At 37.8% G+C, this 20419-nt stretch overlaps 1 protein-coding gene across 1 annotated transcript in view; it reads left to right on the top strand.

The window, feature by feature from the left end:
- The first annotated feature begins 973 nt into the window (after positions 1-973).
- LOC574893 (activin receptor type-2A) overlaps positions 974-20419 on the top strand; it is a 37877-nt gene continuing 18431 nt past the window's right edge. Inside the window, exon 1 of the mRNA XM_030972667.1 lies at positions 974-1511. Within this exon, the coding sequence (XP_030828527.1) occupies positions 1451-1511 (61 nt within the window). The 5' untranslated portion in view covers positions 974-1450. The remainder of the gene's footprint in view (positions 1512-20419) is intronic.

Here is a 20419-nt window from a genome sequence, read left to right as displayed (position 1 = left end):
ATTTCCGGATTCATCCCCTCCCCCCGTAGAGTGTAGGGCCACTGCTAGTTCTATCATTTTTAAATATTGTTGTCATGGACTTCCAGAAATATAAAGGTTAGTGTAAACTGCACGGCTCGAGGCCCTGTTGGATACCCCGCTGGTGACTAGAAGTGGAACACAATGGCCCGAATTCACAAAGCAAGGTTTGAGCTCAGACCAAGGTTTGAGCTCAAACCTCCTTTTGTTCCGCCAAACCTCCTTTTGTTATTTACAAACCTGGTTTGTAAATAACAAAAGGAGGTTTGGCGGAACAAAAGGAGGTTTGGTTTGTAAATAACAAAAGGAGGTTTGGCGGAACAAAAGGAGGTTTGAGCTCAAACCTTGGTCTGAGCTCAAACCTTGCTTTGTGAATTCGGGCCAATGGGTTTTCTAGTCCAAAAAAATATTGTTTTCGGGGGGGGGGGGGTGGTAAATGAATAATGAACAGTGCTTGCCTGACTGCCGCATGTAAACTTAATTGGGATAGTTTAATTCTGCCTTTCCATGCAGAAGTTTGAAGCAATAAATTGAGCCATGATTTTAATGGAGTATGTCCGGCTGCCGCGACCCATGGCTGAAATCATAAGGTAACACTAATATTGGAGATTACCCCCCCCCCCCCCCCTCCCCCTCTTCTGATGGTCTGCTGTCTGCAAACGCGGGGTGATAGCCAGGGTGGGGGCTATGCCAGCTCTATCCTCTATACTTGCATGATACGACCCTGCATTGACTCCAAATTCTTTTTGAAGGTTTCCTCTAAATTAACAAATAAATACAAACAAAACAAAACATGACCACGGTCACTTGGAGAGCAGGATTAAAATCAAATCAAATCAAATCAACTTTTCAAGGCGTACGTCGGGGACTTACCCGGTCCTTTGTTTACAAAACAACTTTGACATCCGGGACATCGATCTACTAAACGAGTCGAGTGCAGTGAGCTAGCTAGCTCAACGCTCGTGTAATTTGCATAGCAGCCATATTGACCGTTCCTACACACTGTACTCAGGCGGCCGAGATAGCCGAAGTCGACGCGGCGCGAAAATAGGGGCATATCTCGGTAAAATCGAAGGCTAATGACACTGCTTAGTTAACCATCTGCCAGTGATATATTTGTATTATTTAATTCAACAGGGAACATCATTATTTATCTTTCATCAACAGTATTCAGGGTGTATGTTCTACCTCTTCTTTCTGAACGCTGTCCAGCTAGCTAGCAGCACCCTCCGGATTGTTTATCTTTACGGGCACGGGAAATAAAACCGAGAAGGACGTGGCCGTGGAGCTGAATGCGAATTTTCGTAAGCGGCAAGGCTTTAGCAAGAAAGCGTGGACAAGACACTTTGGCCTTCGTGTTGACTTGTCTTTTATTTTGCACTAGCATCAGCTTGGGCCCTATCGGAGTGATATAGCCATATCTGGATCGAGAATGGCTGGGAAGGATCCTCTCATCAGACTCTGTGAGCTGTTTTTATTTCTGTCCATCGCAGGTGAGTGAAAAAATTCTACACGGGACTTCACTCCACACCACAGAGCCTGCATCCCTGTGCATTTATGCATAGGATTAGGAAAACGACTCAACGGCGGGTTGGGTCACATTTTTTCGAAATGTAAAGAAGCTGAAGTAGTAATAACAATTTTGACTTACATTGTTTGTTAATCCTCTAGGAATCCGATCAACCACTTAAAATTATAATTTGAAGAAGTCTTTGATGGGGAAAAAGGGTGATTCCTCGTCCTAACCCAAGGGCGATGGTCCGAGAATAAAGATCCTCCGTACAAACGAGGATCATTTTTGTGTAATAAAACACGGACAAATTCGTCCACAACAATAAGGATTGTCCGCATTTTGGCTGACGATTCTGATTTCCGATCTGCTCGTTGGCGATGCAAAATATGGGTTCCGCAATGATTTTCTTGATGCATTTTACATTGACTTTGTAGATCTACAGAGACTTTCACGTTATGAGCGATAAATCCTCGGGAAGACTGACAAGTGACAACCCATTAAAGTAGACGGTGAACTTTTTTTTTTTTCTTATGCGGAATCTGTTTTTGACATCGCGAGCGGCGAGGTTCAGCGACCCTAAACCTGCAGAGCACCGATGAAGGAAAAAAATCCTTATTTTTTGGGCACATTTTGTTTATGCGGACGATCCTCATTCTCGGCCAGCGCCCCTACTGATGTTGTATATCGTCGATTCCACAATGCGAAAAGAAAGTATGCATACGAAACACATACCGCACTTGGTACTTTCTCTTCAAATTATAATTTTAAGTGGTACTGGTAGAACGGATGCCCAGAGGAGTAAAAAAACATTGAAGTCAAAATTGTAATTACTACTTCTTTACATTTAAAAAAACTGTGACCAAAACTGCTGTTTGACTTTGAATCGTTTTCCTATACAGGCTCTGGAGCTACACAGGACTTACTTACAATACATGGCGCATAGTCGCCGCATGAGTTGTGAGCTGAGTCTAGGCTCTCTAGCACAAAAATGTAGCAGCATGCTTGCTTACAGTAGTAATTGCTAGACTCTCAACACAGCAAGGGGAGGGGTCTGTATAATTCTTTGGTAAAGTTCGCAGTTGTCAACCCTCTCCATTCACAGACAGTAATAGCTTGAAGGGCTAGGTGATACTATTGATATGAAATATGATATTGATACCATCTATTTGGCACCCATACCCATGTAAACAAAACCTAAAATGCATTGGTAATCACCCATTCCTGCACTAGATGACCTTGCACACTGGATTTGGAGTTTGGTAGGGGACTCCACTTTCCTAGTTTCCTCTCATACAAAGCATTTTGAAATTAGTCAAGAATTAAACCCCAAAAGTGACAAATTAACACCGGAATGAGAGCATATTTGCTTACCTTTCAGGAATACGTGCAATATACATGTACCTGTATGTGCTGATAATAGCTAACATGTAATTTTAATAGTGGATTTACATTACAAAAATGCTGACCTTTTACAAGAGTTGGTGGTTCTGCATGAAATGCAAAGCCAATTTAATACTGATTTTACAATGACAGCAATTGGTTTATATACAATACGCACACAAGGAGTCCGCTGAATTTATTTAGTACAATCTCAGCACACACGCTTTTTTACACTAATCACTATCATCGCAAATTAAGTATCATATTGGCAGCATGAAAACAGTTTTTCTTTGTACACCGTGTGGTTTTGCATTTTAGGAAGAACCAACGTTGCAAACTCTTGTATGAGGTTTTGTGTTTCACAATTTGGGCCGCATTGCAAGTAAGAAATTAAACAACCTTGAAGTCCTTGATGTCCTTGGCCGTTCTCTGCCGCTCGTGTAATGTAGATGTCAATAAATCCTGTAAACTCTATTTTTAGAGAATATGTCATTACGGTTTTCTTTCAAGTCCAGTGGTGATGTCAGTTTTTGGTAGGGCTATTGCTGTTTATTTCTTCAAAGGAAAACTGGATCTATGTACATACAGGGTATGTCAGTTTAATAAAGTGAGAATTATTTTACTGTTACCTTTACTGGAAGAATGCTGAAGCAGCAGCTGAACTTCCACGTCTATTTTCTTGTCACTTTTGGTACCAATAACTACATGTATGTAGTTTACGTAATAAAACATGTTAGGGAGGCAGGGGGACAAGAGGAACATGTAGCATCTTGACTGCATGTGTCTCAGGAGTAAAGGAATTAATATGAGACAACATTATAGTTTGACGGGCTTCAATTTCTATGCCATGATTCAACAGACAAGTTGACCCTCTCTAGGACTAATTGGAATAGGATTTCATTAGTGCACTAGATTTTTAAAAGTTTGTACCCCAAATTCACATGGGTCATTTCCCAATTGTCTTACAAATATGAATTTACATGTAAATTGATAGTACCGGTAGGTTTAGGATTTATTTTAGGGCTGCGACGTGTAGTCGAATGCTTGAGAATCCGTACGGTTGACAACTACTCGAGTATTCGGCCGCAAAAAAAAAATATATCACTTTCCAGGCCGACGCTTACCCGTTCTAGGGAGAGAGACGGCCGCTGGCATGGTTCCGTCTGTAAAAATGTTTCCCAACTCGGGCACTGTCAAACTCACCTTTCAGAAACTGTGACCAAATGTCCGGATTTCTGTTTGGACTCGGAGGAAAATGGATTATTCTGCCATCTTTGGTTTTTAAAACAGCATTGTTTACTGTTATAAATAATTATTATTAAATTGGTGCCTTCAACTGCAACTGGAAGTAAAATTACATGCGTTTTCGGCGATGGACTTGGCATACTGCTCCAGTGGTATGGTGGTGGCAAAAAAATAAAAAAAATAAAAAAAAATTATAAAAAAACATGGCGTCCGAATATTCAAGCAATTGCTTGTAAGCCTGGGAGTGTACTCGGTTACCTCATTACACTGTTGTGCACAGCCTTAATTTATTTCATGTTAGGGTGAAAGGTCATGAATCCCAAGGGTATACCCACAAAGCTTATTTGAAATTAGAAAATTTTATAGATTTGTGTACATACATGTACATGTAGATGATTGTTCCATTGATTCTCAGTCTGGTTTGACTGACCGTCTCTACTTGGATATATTGTAAGGGGAAGGTTGAATTGTAGTAAAGGATTCCCTGTACCAGATGTTAAAAGCTTGTACCCCTGCATCACTATACATCTACATTAGGTTTTGTGTGCATTAGCGGTATTTGACCAAGGGTAGATCATACATACATGTACATGTAAGATAGGGGAATATCCCAAATTTAATATTTAATTTGTATCAGAGTGTAATCCCTGAATCTGGTCACCTGTCTGTAGCAAAGGTATACTCCTGATTCCATCGATTTTGGTGTTTATTTTAAAATTCATGTAGTGCAGCAGTTAATTCACAACACAGTCCCACATATATGTACAGTAGGTTTGGGTCTTTAAATGGGTACACCCAGTGAAACATGTTTATAACCAAGGAATAATAAGTGTGGCCACTATGAACGGTTTCTACAATGCCCATTTTTCCCATTGCAGGGGAATTTAAACTCAAAGAGGTACATGTGGGGCCTATCTTTTCGCCATTTGTGAAACCATTGAATTAGGAAGGGGATCTTTATAGGGGTAGCCACCACAACAGGTCTGATTGTATACATATGTGTACATGTGTGCTAACCGGAAATTAGCACTTGACTAACCTTTGATTGTACATGTACCTTGTTAATTTTTAAAAGCAGTATTTTATTATTGTGCAATCATGAATCATCTGAATACATGTTCATGTACGTGTATTTCTTGCCAACACTGGATAATGACCTAGTATGCAGGTTAAAGAGAAAAATTCAGGGAAAATTGTAATTAAGGATCAGCAAATTAGGAAACTGCTTTTTGCAGTATTTACAAACAACAAGTACTGTTTGGGACTAGCCACCATAAGGTGTAAATTTGCTTTTCATGCCTACAGCTGCATACAAAAATGAATAGCATACTGTACATGTACATATAGCCTGCAATATTGTGTGCAATGTATATGTCTTCTATACTGTACTTACATACAACATGTACGTTCAAAAAGAAATATTACATTTATATGAAAGCTGTGTAAGGCAGTGTTAGTTTGCCTGCATAGCTTTTCTTTTCCATTTTAAAAACAATTTGAAGATTATAAAGGAAGGGAATGTAGTGTAATATTAATATCAAAGCAAAATATCACAAGCACACTTGACTGTGTATGCTTACATGTACATTGTACATGTACATCATCCAGTGGATGTGTTGTGAGGCTTGTAGTACATGTACAGTGTTGTATGTGTATTGTATGCATGAGTCAGAGCCAGAAGGAACATCATTGTCTTGTTAGCTTTTGAAGCCGTGCTTAGTCTGGCCAACGTGATTGCAGATGTTTGGAGATGAGTAATTGTCAGATTCCAGGCAGGTTTATTACTTCTACTCACTGATTTCAAGAAGTACATGTAGAAGCATTTTACACACACTGTATCTTTATTTTCAAGTTTGTTTTCTTTTTTAAATAAATCACCAACTGCAGTGTTTGATGTACAATGTACATATAAAGTTATATTGCCTACCTACTTGTACATGTACAACTGTACAGTATTTGATTTGAAACATGTTGATCATCTGATTTTCTGACAACAGAATTGAAATTAGTGTACCCTGTAGGCATACATTGTACAGTGTACACGTACATGTACATCATTTGAGAAAGAGGCCAAGTCCAAAATTTGTTTCTGTGTTTGCATTTACAATGTACTGTAGGTTGCACTTACCTACACTAAAGAAAATTTTGAAAGCCAAAATCAGGAACCTGAAATAATGATCAAAATCAAGCAGTAATGTCTTGGATTTTATAGTGACAGTCGATGTAACATGTGATTTTGTTATCAATTCGGCTCACTTGATTCATTAGTTCAACTAGTCACTCATTATTGTTTGTAGAATGTGTAGTTGTGTACGCTTCACAAATGATTGAGTTTTTAAAATCTTGCATGGCCTACTTATGCAAGCTCCAAATTGCATCAACCCTGCATAAATTTTGTGCTCTGGTGGCAGACAATGTATCATGTTACTGTACAGTACAGTGTACTTCATGGTGCACTTTTTAGACCTGCAATAATGTACTTTGTATGCTCGAATTGGGGACTGCATTCAAGTATTCAAGTGACTTTCATGTGCATCTTATTTTAGTTAACATGCAGTCCATGTAGATGTAGGGCTAGAATACATGTACATACATGTACATGTACATGTACTTAAAAAGTTCAATCCAGACCCCCTCCAGAAAAGTTAGAGTAGAGCCCTGCATTAAGTGTATCTACAGTACAGTTCTACACCTGGATGGTTTGAAACATACTTTATTATACAAAAGAAAAAATAAAGCAACAAAGAAGGAAAAATATATCCATAATTCCATACAGGTACAGTTTTCATTGCCATGTTGTAAACTCATTTCTCCTCTCTCTCTCTCTCTCTCTAGATTTGAGTGAGACATTTTCATCGCCTTAGCTAATTTAATGAAACCTTTCTCTAGGTAATTGATGATAAAGGCTTGCTTGACTCAGCAATATCCCCCTTAGGATAAATTCCCTAAATTACCAGTTAGGAAATGAACGTCTACTTTGTGTCTGGGACCCGTATGTCTGATGTGGGGCAAAGTTGGCAATAAACAGGTTTCCTTCTAGACGGTAGTAGGCATCGATGAGAAGTCACAATCATCACCAACGATCTCTGCTTGGGACAGTAGCCTCAAATTGATTTGTCAACGTCTACCGTTAGTTGAAAAATTTTAACTGCAGTCCGAAGCAAGCTTGATGAAAGTTGGGGCTTCTCACACATTTCTATTGAGAACAAAAAAATCTGCTTTTGAAGCATAACAATTTTTTTGTGTGAACATGAATATTTTAATTAGTATCGAATCGATTCAATTTCTGTGTGTGAATGACCATGACAGCATGTTGTACATCATAGTAGGCTACATATACACTGTAAGCCTACTTAATTAAACAACATACACTGTAAGGTTCTCTTTGCTCTCTGTATAAACACAAAGAGGATAGGAAAAGGGATTCACACCTCACTTTAGTACATGTATGTGTGAATCCATAATTTAGGACAGCCATGTATGATTGTAGCATGTTGTGTATTTGTGCTAAGGGGTTATTGAACTTGTTAAAGGTTACTTCCTCAGGAACTTAGAGTCTTCCATGTTTATATTTTGACACTAGTAAAGGAACATGGCCAAAGCGTCTTCGAACTTTTGGCAATTGACATGGATGCTTGTCAAATCCTGTTAACTCAAGTGAGCAACTAAATATGCGCTATTAGTACATCATGGGGGGTCTCCGACCTAACTCAAATTTTGGGAATTTGCCAGTCTGCCTTATCTACATGTATATCCAGGTCTTTTCATATAATTGTCTTTGACCCCTAAATTTTAATGAGTAGTAATGATACTTACATGTAGCATCCAAAACTAAATTTTATAAGAAGGGTTATTATTTATATTATTGTCAAGTGTTCAATGGACCCTGCAGACTCCTGCTACATGTTAAGGCTGCGACGGGTAGTCGAATGCTCGAATACCCGCACGGTTGACAACTACTCGGGTACGATTTCTTGTACCCGAATATTCGGCCGCAAAAAAAAAAAAATGTCCAGGCCCACGCTTACCCGTGCCAGGGAGAGCGGCGTCCGCTGGCATGGTACCGTCGGTAAAAATGTTTCCCAACTCAAGCACTGTCAAACTCACCTTTCAGAAACTGGGACCAAATGTCCAGATTTCTGTTTGGATTTGGAGGAAAATGGATTATTCTGCCATCTTTGGTTTTTAAAACAGCATTGTTTACTGTTATTATTCTTATTAAATCAGCGCCTTCAACTGCAACTCAAAGTAAAGTTGCATGCGTTTTCAGCGAGGGACCTGAGAAACTGCCGAGTGGTATGGTAGTGGCAAAAAAATAAAAATAAAAAAATTCAAAAAATTCAAAAATAAAAAAAAAATCAAACAAATTAATAAAAAATAAAAAAAAATGTACAGTACATTTTGAACAAGTTTGGAAATAAAATTTTGAAAAATTGAAAGGGCTTTGAGGAGCCTGAGTAATTTTCATGTACTTGCATTTGCATGTTTCCCAGTCATCTAAAAAAGAGTGGTGTGTTTTAAACTATGTTCTCATTGCTGAGGGTTTCCAAAACTCATGCAATTTCATCATGTCAGGTCAGATAACATGTACCCAAATTGTGACAAATTCACTTTATGCATGTACATGTAGACTGGATATTGTTACTGTATTTGATGCACAATGAGTATAAAGTTTTAAAGGCCATCTGTAGTAGTTTGGCTAGGAGGGATTAGACCACCCAGACCACTGACAGGTGGCTATCTCATCAACTCAGCTCTGAATTAACATAAGAAAAAGAGGATCATGGGGGACCAATGGTCACCGATTAGGCATTGTATTCTATAGAGGAAGCAAGTAGATACAAGTAGTACAGTGGGGCTTTAAAATTAAAAACAAATTTATTTTGAGGGCTCCATGTTCATGTTGTATTTTAGAATGAGACATGACTCGGCTTTCATGCTCAGTGATTGTACATTGTATAAGGAACAATACATGTACTGTACGTATGCATTACAAAAAGATGCATTTTTTCTTTATATAGTTCCCTCTGTTAAAGGGGAATTCCATAATATCAGTAATGTTTCTGCCATTTTTCACCTTTTAATAAAACCAAGTTAATTTCCGGATGGATTTCCTAGTACACAGATCCTTTTAACTATTCTTCAAATTTACCTAAAATTTTCGGTAGAATCAGATTTTATGTGCCATTTCTCCTATTTTTCCTGGACACAAATGTACAATGTACCTGTTGCCAGTTTTCTAAATGGCATAAATGTAAAATTCTCATTAAACAACTCCAAAAACATAATGAAAGTTGTTAAATTTCCAGCTATTTCCAGCTAATTCCAGCTAATGTACCCATTTGATTTTAGTAAAAATCTCAGTCTTCCTACGTCATGGTTTTGCTGGATAATGTTGGTGCCATACTGTAGTAATGACAGAAGTTTCTGAAAATAACATCTCTAATGAGAAAGATCTAAAAACATATAGAATTGTATATCAATTTCATGCTAATCCTTGTCATTCAAAATTATATTTGTGCCAGAACGTTGTTGTTGCTGTGGCAATGACATGGTAACATTGAGTATTTTGAGAAAACTACATGTTTATTATTTCTTAATCAAAAATCTAAACAAAATATTGAAACAAATATGTACATCTGAAAGTGCAAAATGAAATGTAAAAGTCTATCATCACTTTCTGTCATTCAGGATATAAGTTTTTAAGGAAATTGTCATGCCTGAACTATACTATAGCTGCATTTACAGTGCTACCAAAAATTATCAATTTTTCTCACATTCCAGTGTTTCGCTGGCAGAGAAGAGTAAAGAATAACATTTTTACTAAAATGTCATTTTTGACTCGTAGCAACTTCCGGCATACACAAGGAATAAAATCAAATTGAAAAAATTGTGAATGCAAGATGAAGATTTCTGTGGTAATGCATGCAGGGCACCTACATGTACATGTACAAGCATACATGCCAACTGTTCAGATTAAAGAGGAACATTCCTCTTTTTGGGAGAAGACAATTATCATTTTAATGCAGGTGTTCCTCTTCCTGTACAAATTTGTCTGTAGTATTGAATAGGAGAGTTAGGATTGTTCCTCTTTTTTTTGAAAATAGCATAATTTGTACAGATTTCTGATTTTCAAATGTTGGCATGTATGGTACAAGTCTCCAATGCGCACTCCTCACCAAAATATTGGTATGCGCAAACTTCTGGAGTTTTTATGGGTTTTCCAGTAGTGTAAATGGTATTCCAAAAAATCAAAGATTTAAAAAAATTGTGTTTTAAATGTGTGGATGGGCCTTACGACATACCGGTAACATACCTGCTAACCCTCCCGAATAATCCGGAATATCCCGTTTTTCTGGATTTTTAGGATCCCAAAATGTGGAAGATCCCGGATTTTCAAAATTTCGATTTTTATGCCTCCGCCACCGAAGGTGGTGCCGGAGGTATCATGTTTTCGGGTTGTCCGTCCGTACGTCCGTCCCGTTTGACCGTTATCACAATATCTCAAGAACCATTTAAGATTTAAACTTAAGACTCGGGAATAGTATTTATCACCATAGGAAGACGATCTGATTAGATTTTGGAGTACGTAGGTCAAAGGTCACAGGTCACAGAGGTCAACTTATGAAATTCCTTGTATTGAGTTTGTTAGCGCGATATCTCAAGAACCATTTGAGATTTAAACTTCAAACTTAAGGATAGTATGTATCACCATAGGAAGACGATCTGATTAGATTTTGGAGCACGTATGTCAAAGGTCAAGGGTCACAGAGGTCAACTTATGAAATTCCATACATTGAGATCGTTATCATGATATCTCAAGAACCACTGGAGATTTAAACTTCAAACTTAATGATAGTATGTATCACTATAGGAAAACAATCTGATTACATTTTGGAGCACGTAGGTCAAAGGTCAAGGGTCATAGAGGTCAACTTATGAAATTCGATACATTGAGATTGTTATCATGATATCTCAAGAACCACTGGAGATGTAAAAACTTCAAACTTAAGGATAGTATGTATCACCATAGGAAGACGATCTGAGTAGATTTTGGAGCACGTAGGTCAAGGGTCACAGAGGTCAACTTATGAAATTCCATACATTGAGATTGTTATCATAATATCTCAAGAACCACTGGAGTTTTAAACTTCAAACTTAATGATAGTGTGTATCACCATAGGAAGACAATCTGATTAGATTTTGGAGCACGTAGGTCAAAGGTCAAGGGTCACATAGGTCAACTTATGAAATTCCATACATTGAGATTGTTATCGCGATATCTCAAGAATCACTGGAGAATTTTCACTTCAAACTTAATGATAGTATGTATTACCATATCATAATATCTCAAGAACCACTGGAGATTTAAACTTCAAACTTAATGATAGTGTGTATCACCATAGGAAGACAATCTGATTAGATTTTGGAGCACGTAGGTCAAAGGTCAAGGGTCACAGTGGTCAACTTATGAAATTCCATACATTGAGATTGTTATCGCGATATCTCAAGAATCACTTGAGATTTAAACTCCAAACTTGTTTAAATTGCTCTATGGCGGAGGCATCATTTTCGACTGCGCGCAGTCAAAATTCCATCTAGTTTGTTGTTGTTGTGTTGCTTAAGCCAAATTAAGCTTGTTTTATCATATGCCGCGATGTAAGAGTTCACATATATTGTGTGCGTTTAAAGGCTGCATGATTGAGCAGCGAATATGTATTTGCTTTTTTGCACAGATTTACCGCGTACTGCTAGTTACACTGCCGCTGCATGTGCGAACGCTTGTTAAGGGTAGGCCTACAGATTTCTTATTTTCGAAGACATACCGTGCTAAAAATTCTTAATTCTCATTTTCAAATGTTGGCAGATATGCGGTAATGGAAACGTCGAAGTACTGTAGATAGCTTTGCTTCAAAACTCAGCACATTGTAAATGTACTTTCTCCCATTATATGCCAGTGATCCTCGTTTTCTGTTTGTTTTTTCCTTTGTGTAACCAAGATACACAGATCTCCTTATCTGCTGTGCGCCATTATATTGGTGCTACGGTAGGTGAAATTGCCAGAAAGTTGGAAAAAAAATTCTTTAGAAAATAACATGTTTTATATCAAAACGATACATGTAGAAGTAACAATTATTAAAGAAACCTGGACATAGAGACCACCTGCTTATCAAGACCACTTTTCTTGTTCTTCTGGAGTTGAGTGATTTGATTGTTGAAGTACAACATTCACTCTTACAAGCTGAAGTAGGCAAATTAGAGCTGGTGTCAGTTCAGCATGTATCACTCATTGCCACTAAATTCTGAAAAGCAAATATTGCCTCTATCTGAAGAGGGGTTGCTTGAAATCAAGTCTTAATGAACCGTCTTTTGGGATTAGGGGGCTGCCTCCTATTTGTATCTTCTAATATTTCTTTCTTGCCCTAGAGCATTAATGAAGTCAGTCTTATTGCCCTCTGCTAGTCTATTTTGAAGACCCTGTGTCCTTCATGGTAATTAAAATGCCAGTATTTTGTATCTTCAATTTTAAGTCAATATACAAGATGAGGCATTTTAAATACATCAATTTTTCCAAGTCTGCACATAACATTGGCTTCATGAAGATTGATAGTAAAGAGCCTTTCTTAACAGTGACCGTTGTCCAACCAACCTTTTCCTGCCCTACATGCATACTTGGCGGTCAGACTAAGGGGGCTAGTGTTTTATGAGGATTGTATGTCTGCTTGACACATTAAGCATTGTCTTCTACTAGAATTGGCCTGTTACAAATTTGAGACGATCGTCTCAATCTCTCAGGCAGATGTAACCTTTGCACAATCCCGTGTTTGTGAACGAAAGACAAAATATTAAAGGGTCTGAAAATGGAGGCTAATAATCCAGCATGCAGTTTGCGTAGTCTCTGTGTCTAGACTGAGTGTCCCTGCACTAAGGCAGCAGGCATATTATGCTGTCAGGCAAGAGGCAACACACTTCCTGCGTTTCAGTTTACAATCCAATACCCAAGTCATTAGAGTCTAGTCTTTCATTTAGACCTCGTACCGTAAACAGGAGTTCTGTAATTATGTGTAAATTTGATAATTAGGCTAGCTACAACTTAATTCAGTAAAGGTACACATACAGCTGAATGAGCTTTTAAAACTGCATTACTTTATTTAGATTTTTTTTTTAAATGCAGATGGGTATGTTGTTTTTAAAAAGAATGATATGAACCTTTCTTTTTTGGGGGGTGGGGATGGCAAGAATGCTTCACGAGTGACATAACATATCTCACTTATTTCAACCTTCACATTTTGTTGATTCATAACAGCCATTTGTGTTGCAAGAAACTTTTAAAAATTGCCCCTCCCCCCAATAAATTGATGTTTAAGTTTAAATTTTTCTATATTTAGGTTTAATTCGAAATTTCAACGTTAGCAAAAGTTTTGAGCACTCAATAGATTCTGGTTTTAGTCCACCAAGAAGTCAAATCTGACGGGTTAGTTCGAAAGGTTGAGCATTCATTGATAGGTTGACCTACTTTTTATCTACATATACATGTAGTACATGTACTTCATGTCTTGTAAAACAAACAGTATATTGTAAACAGTAAACAGTATTTATATTGATTATAACCCCCCCCCCTCTTACTCCCCTCCAAAAAAAAAGTAATGAGTGTATTAGGTGAACTGCAATTTGGCCTTGACATAAAACATATATACAGGTAGATCTAATCATTTTAAATAAAGCGACAAAAGGGCCCCTCTGGAGGGAATTTGGGAATGGTAGTTCCGCTGCAGCAAATTTGTGCAGGCATCCTGGAAATGACTGTGTCCAGTGCGAGCAAATTGTGATGCACTGTGGTTGTGCCTAGGAACTTGCGATGAAGCATCTTTAACCAACTTTCTACCAGTCCAAGTTCTTGCTTTTATAATGATGGTCAGCTTTTACAGACCCATGTTTAATTATGTGTACATTTTCATGTGCATCAAAGCAAAGGATACTGGTATGCAAAATACATGTATTTCTACTTTCTCCCTTTTAGCATTAATCTAAGTACCGTAAATCTCTGTGTATAAGACACACTTTTTTCCCGCCGAAAAAAAATTGAAAGTCGGGGGTGCGTCTTATACGCAGGTACACAAACAAAACAATTTTTTTTTAATTTATGGCGCTATGCCTGGCAATGTCTCCCAGCTCAGTAATCGGTGTGTTGACTCACCACTCTGAAACTAGAACAACACTCAAATTTGTATGTCATTTTGGTTTGAAAGTAATCTTTCTAATAGATCTCAATTTGTAGTTTATAATAATAATTCCTCCAATTTCGCTTGGCGTACCACAAGGTTCTATCCTACATGTAGGTACTCTATCGTTTTTAATTTACATTAATGATCTATCATCTTACACATTCTTCTAAAAACGACATTGTTACTTTTATTTGTGACAAGTTCACAAGCACAAATCGGCGCCTTCAACTGCACCTCGATGTTAAATGAAAGTCCTTCTCCACGTGTGTTTCCGTTTTGGCAACAACAACAACAACAACAATTTTGTGTGTGTGTGTGTGTGTGTGTGTGTGTGTTCGAAACAGGGGTGCGCCTTATACACTGAGATTTACGGTGTTGATTTATGCCAGGCACAGTTTTTTTTCCCTCTTAAAATAGGGGTACATCTTATACATTGAGATTTACGGTATGCATTGCCATCAGGTTCTGGTTCTCATCTACATGTTCATGTATGATCTGGTGCACTGATCAGAAAAAATGCAATATATAAATATATAAATATATATGTTTCTCTTTTTTTCATATTGGACTACACGTACACAAACCTGCCTCGATATTTAGTGCACAGCTCTAATAATGTATTAAATTTCACAAATTTACACGGTCAAAAATATCATTGCCAGCTCATATTTTGTACTCTCATACCCCTGATATACATGTATCTGTTGGCAAAATTAAAGAATTTCAAGAACACTGCTAAATGTCATGCTGATAACACAGCATTTATTGAAAATATTCTAATGATGTGTTCTCGACATCATCCTATCTATTGACATTTCCATGAAAAGTAGTGATTACATGTTTACAGACCACAAAGAATGACATTTGTATCACTGCAGCAATGTGGGTTTTTGATAATTACAGTATTTGAAAAGCTAATGATTGTTAAGTGGCAAGAGATACATGTAGTATCCTAGAGGCTTGAGTTTAGTTTTCTATATAATTATATACGGTAATAACATTTAAGATAAGAGTAGAGAAATTGTGGTCTCATGGTGAAGTCACATTACTGTAGATCAGAAGGTTTGGGGTTTGAACCCCAACCACAGGACCAACTTCCTTAGGCAAGACATTAATCTACATATGCCACACTCCACCCACGCGAGGTAAATGAGTACCTGGTAGGATTATTCTTGAAATATCCTGTGTGTTGATAACACAGTTGCTGGAGCTAGTACATTACCAAAACTCTTTGGAAGTGGATAGGGATGCCATATCATGCGTGCGCTGTACAAGATATGTATATTTCTACTATATTTGAGAATTAATTTCTACCAGTCCTCTTCTAGTTCTAGAGGAGGTGCACTTCTTCTACTAGATCTATCTTTTAGCTTCTAGGTTCAAGGATATGCGTGTAGCTTGCTCTTCTAAGGCTCTCTAAATGATGTTCCTTTGACATCCTCCTAATCCTAGTCTAAATCTTGCACAGTAGGAGGCAGGCCATTTTACCAGTGGACTGAACAGAATACAGTTAGTCATTGTAAGCAGCCTGATGAGTAGATGATGCTGACAGTGGAAGTATTTTGACTGATGGTTGGGGCCTCTTTCCTGCCAGACAGTTCCTCTTGTAAAGTTTCCTTAAAGGCTTGTTCAGATATGACTCGGTAAGCTGCTGCCCCCCCCCCCCCCAAAAAAAACTCTTTTTTAGGGGGGGGGGGTGTAAATGAACGGCAGCAAGGTCCTTTAATTTACGCATATTCATTGAGCTATGTGTTATAAGTCGCAGAAATGTAACATATACACTTTACATGGACATTTTTTTTTTTAACGCCACGGTTTTGCCCCATTATATCTGAATGAGGTCAACATGTAACATTTACTCTTCAAATCTTATTTTATGCACTGACACTACATACAGGCAGTCATACCATTAGCCTACAGTGAATGTACAGTGAACATCATTTTTTAAATTTTATGTACCTGTACTAGGCTGTACATGCAGGCCTACGTGAAATCGTAGTGCAATTCTTTGACTGTCAAAGACATGTAGGAATACTACAAATAACTACCGGTACCTACATGTACATGTACATGTACAATACTGTACATGTTTTGTGATATGTTCATGTACATGTAGAGGTACAGTGTAGGCCTGCTGTACATGTACAAGCTAAGAAGTGATTTGCTTGATAATCTATTGAGCATGACTCAGAAAACATTTCCACCATAGTGTAGGCCCTCCTTCATTGCATGTACAGCACATGAATAGTTTCTTCTCTGATCCCCCACTGAAGAAGTAGTCATACATCACACATACTACAGACAGTGATGCCTACATACTGTACATGTACATGTACATGTATATACCCTGTACATGTTGTTGTCTTGTAGTGTTGGTAGCTACATGTATATGGGCCTGTAGACATGGTGTATTTATTGTAAAATGAAGATATAGAATCAATTTCACTTCTAAAGATATAAGGCCTTGAGATACATGTACATGTATGCAATGCTGGATAGTACTGTAAACATCCCGTATGGCTCATACTAGATGCCTTCAGAATGTGCAAGAATGTAAAACCTCTCTTTTCTGTTTCAATTTTGAATTTATTGTGAGTGCCTTGTATTTCTCCTGTTGGTTGTTGTTCTTCTTCAATGCCCCCCAATGATTGAAAGCTATTAGGACATTTCAATAGGAATAACCACACATTGTATGCATTGGGCATCAATAAGCACTAACTGTTACGCACAGTAGCCTCTTTGAATTAAATCTGAATTATTCCCTTTACCCCTACTGAGAAGCAACGCTTGGGCTTTCGGCTTGCTGTATTTAAAAAGCATACACAGATTTATACTGCACACAAAAGCCCTTGCATCATGCCTATGCCGCATCCTGCACAGTGGGGATGTGGAAATAGCCCCCGCTGCCTGCACCGACAGCCAGCCAGCCAGCCAGCCGAAGAGGGCACACATTATGCATGCAGCCTCATTTATTATGAATGCTGTAATGCGAGGCAATGTGTGATGGCCAGTTCTTCTTTCGGCTGGCTAGCTATGTTGTTTTGCGTCTGAATGTTCAAGGCAGTGCTGCTGGCCCTGTTTTAGTTCAAGGGTGCACAGTGAGTCGTGGTGCTGCCTTGGCTTGCTCTGCTATAAAATGCCATCTGAGAAAAGTCAAAACATGCCCTGATTGGGGTCAACAGTCTTTCCTCATCTCATGTACATGTATGGTACCGCTTGGGGTTATTCATTTCATGTTAGCAAAGTCTGAAAGAAAACCAACTTTGGTATATATGGAAAATGTTCCTTTTTACTTCTTTCTTGCGATTCAACTGTTAATGTCATTTGATCATAGATCTGTATTAATCCTGGTACATGAACATGTATACATGGACAAAATACATTACATGTGAGCTTGTTTCTCCTCTTTTCATACCTGCACATGTAGCAAATAAAAATACATATTTACATTTCATTTAATTGAGCTACATGTACCGGTATGTGGTTTTGTCATGTGCATAATACAAAGTACCGGTAACATATAAATCTTACCGTATGTGCTTCTCTAAATCTATTCTTCAACAAATTTTCTATTGTCTGTTTGCAGGGCTTTTATTCAATTTTGATTTATAACAGAATTAGAGATATTTTGTACAATATAAATAAATATAATAATTGGATTTATATGGCAGTGGAAAGTGGCACGTTGAAAATTCTCTCGTGGGGGGGGGGGGCACATGGCATAATTTTTGTACTTTATGTACAATTTAAACAATGTAGGTATGTCAGATGGGAAATTACTTAGGCAATCCCCCCTCCCCCCCCATGGGCACTTAAGTTAAAGCTAATGGATCTTTTTTTAATTTTCTAGGTTAATGTGACAATTCAGAACAAATTTACTTGACCTAATTACCAACATTGAGCCAATTAATCAAATGCAGACTCCAGTTTTGTAATCAGAATCGTTCTCCAACCAATGTTAGCTGGTCTGCAATCAATTTCAAATTCTGATTCTGATTGGTTAATGGTCAGCCGTTTGAAAAACATATACAGGCAACGATGATCGTGAATGGCCAGGTCGTTGCTTTCTACACCTCAAAGACCATATTGCAACTGTTTAAAGCCCGATTCCAATTTCCATGTAGCTTGGTAGAAAATGATAATTAGAAAATAATATTTCATGGGAAGTTGCTACATAATGGTATTTAGTTCAGTTCATATCTCATAGTCCTGGGAAAAAAGGGCATGGATTTCGAAGAGTACTTCTTTGGGAGGGTGATTCATACTCTCATCCACCTTCATGGAAATATGTGACTCCCTTTAATTTACATACTTTTATACATACTGTACATACCAGTAAATATAGTTTAAAAAATGCATTACATTGGAGTCAATTTTATATATTTACATATTTTGGGTGCAAAGACATCAACAAATATAGAGCTAATATCAACTACCGGTAAATGTATATTAGCTCTATAGAGTGGTGAAGTGTGACGTCATCAAAAATCTAATTTTAGAATTTCTCAATTTTTTCTTCATTTTCCGAAAGAGCATCAAAAATAATGTCCAAATGTTGAAAGCCAATAGAATATGTTAAGTATTGTCTGAGATATGATAATGACCATCTGAATAAATATACTCCCCATAGGAGCTCAGTGTTATATGCTCTGGCTCCTAACCACTAGGAGCCAGAGCATATTATAACACTGGGCCGTATGCATAAAAAGTAGCAATTGCTTGCAAGCAATTGCTTCAAGCACAAGCAATTGCTTGTCAAGCAAAAGATCAAGCTCAAGCAATTGCTTAAATCCGTATGCATAACATTTTGCTTGTGCTCAAACCTTTTGCTTGCCTCCAGCAAGCAATTGCTTACGATCTCAACAATAGCGACGTCACGCCGGTGCGAACATCATTCATGGGAGAACAAAGGCGGGTTTCGCATACTAGTAGTGTATTCAAATTTCATGCGTGTGGGGTAGCCTTTCCTGACATGGCAGTATAACATTCCAGGATGACATCCTCCCCGTTTTTCATCATGTTCAGGTATGAACCTGTGTGCTAACCACTCAACGTTCTCTTTGTCGAAACGGAATAGTTTCCGATAGGTCTCGGGAGCAATTTCTTCTCGATTTATTCTACTCCTGTACAACTTTGGTTTTTCTCTAACGAGCATAAACATGATACTTAACCGCGAACGTCCCGATTAAGCAAGAGCTCAAGCTGCTATGACGGAGCTTGAAAAAACGTAAGCAATTGCTTATAAGAACAAGCAAAAGGTTCGTTTTATGCATACGTTTTTAAGCAATTGCTTGATCTTTAAGCAATTGCTTGCGGACATCAAGCAATTGCTTGTGCTTGCTAGCAAAAGCATTTGCTTGCAAGCAATTGCTTATGTTTATGCATACGGATTCAAGTAAAAGGCTAGCACAAGCAATTGCTACTTTTTATGCATACGGCCCAATGAGTTCCCATAGGACATATTTTTATTCAGATGGTTGTATCTCAGCCAATACTGAACATATTAACTTGGTTTTCGACATTTGGACATTATTTTTTATGCTCTTTCGAAAAATGAAGAAAAAATTGAGAAATTCTAAAAATAATAATAATATAGCCTAATAGTCCACTTCAAATTTAATTAAACCGAAACGGAAATTCTTTTTGCCCAATTGATCGTGAGCCCGGCAGCCACTGAGCAGCGCCAGATTTTTATGACGTCACAGCTTCTGTACTCTATATTTTATGATGTCTCTGCACCCAAAATATGCAAAGTTCATAAATTGATTCCAATGTAATGCATTTTTTATATATCTACTGGTACATGAATGTACACACATACACACATTTCTTTACACTTTAGAACGAAGTTGAATGTTGGATGTATGGGAAGTATCCATGGCATCTGGCTTGGTCTGTAAACTTTCTGGATGATAATAGAGTCACTTGCCCAAAGGCATACAGAAAGGATTCATATCCTTTCATACAATACAAACTGAAATGAAATGCAGAGTGAGCTGACACTGTATTTAGGTATTTTCATCAAACCAGATTCATC

The sequence above is a fragment of the Strongylocentrotus purpuratus genome, unplaced genomic scaffold, assembly GCF_000002235.5.
Source record: "Strongylocentrotus purpuratus isolate Spur 01 unplaced genomic scaffold, Spur_5.0 spur5_scaffold_6, whole genome shotgun sequence".
NCBI lineage: Eukaryota > Metazoa > Echinodermata > Echinoidea > Camarodonta > Strongylocentrotidae > Strongylocentrotus > Strongylocentrotus purpuratus.
This window is presented reverse-complemented; position numbering and strand designations above follow the sequence as displayed.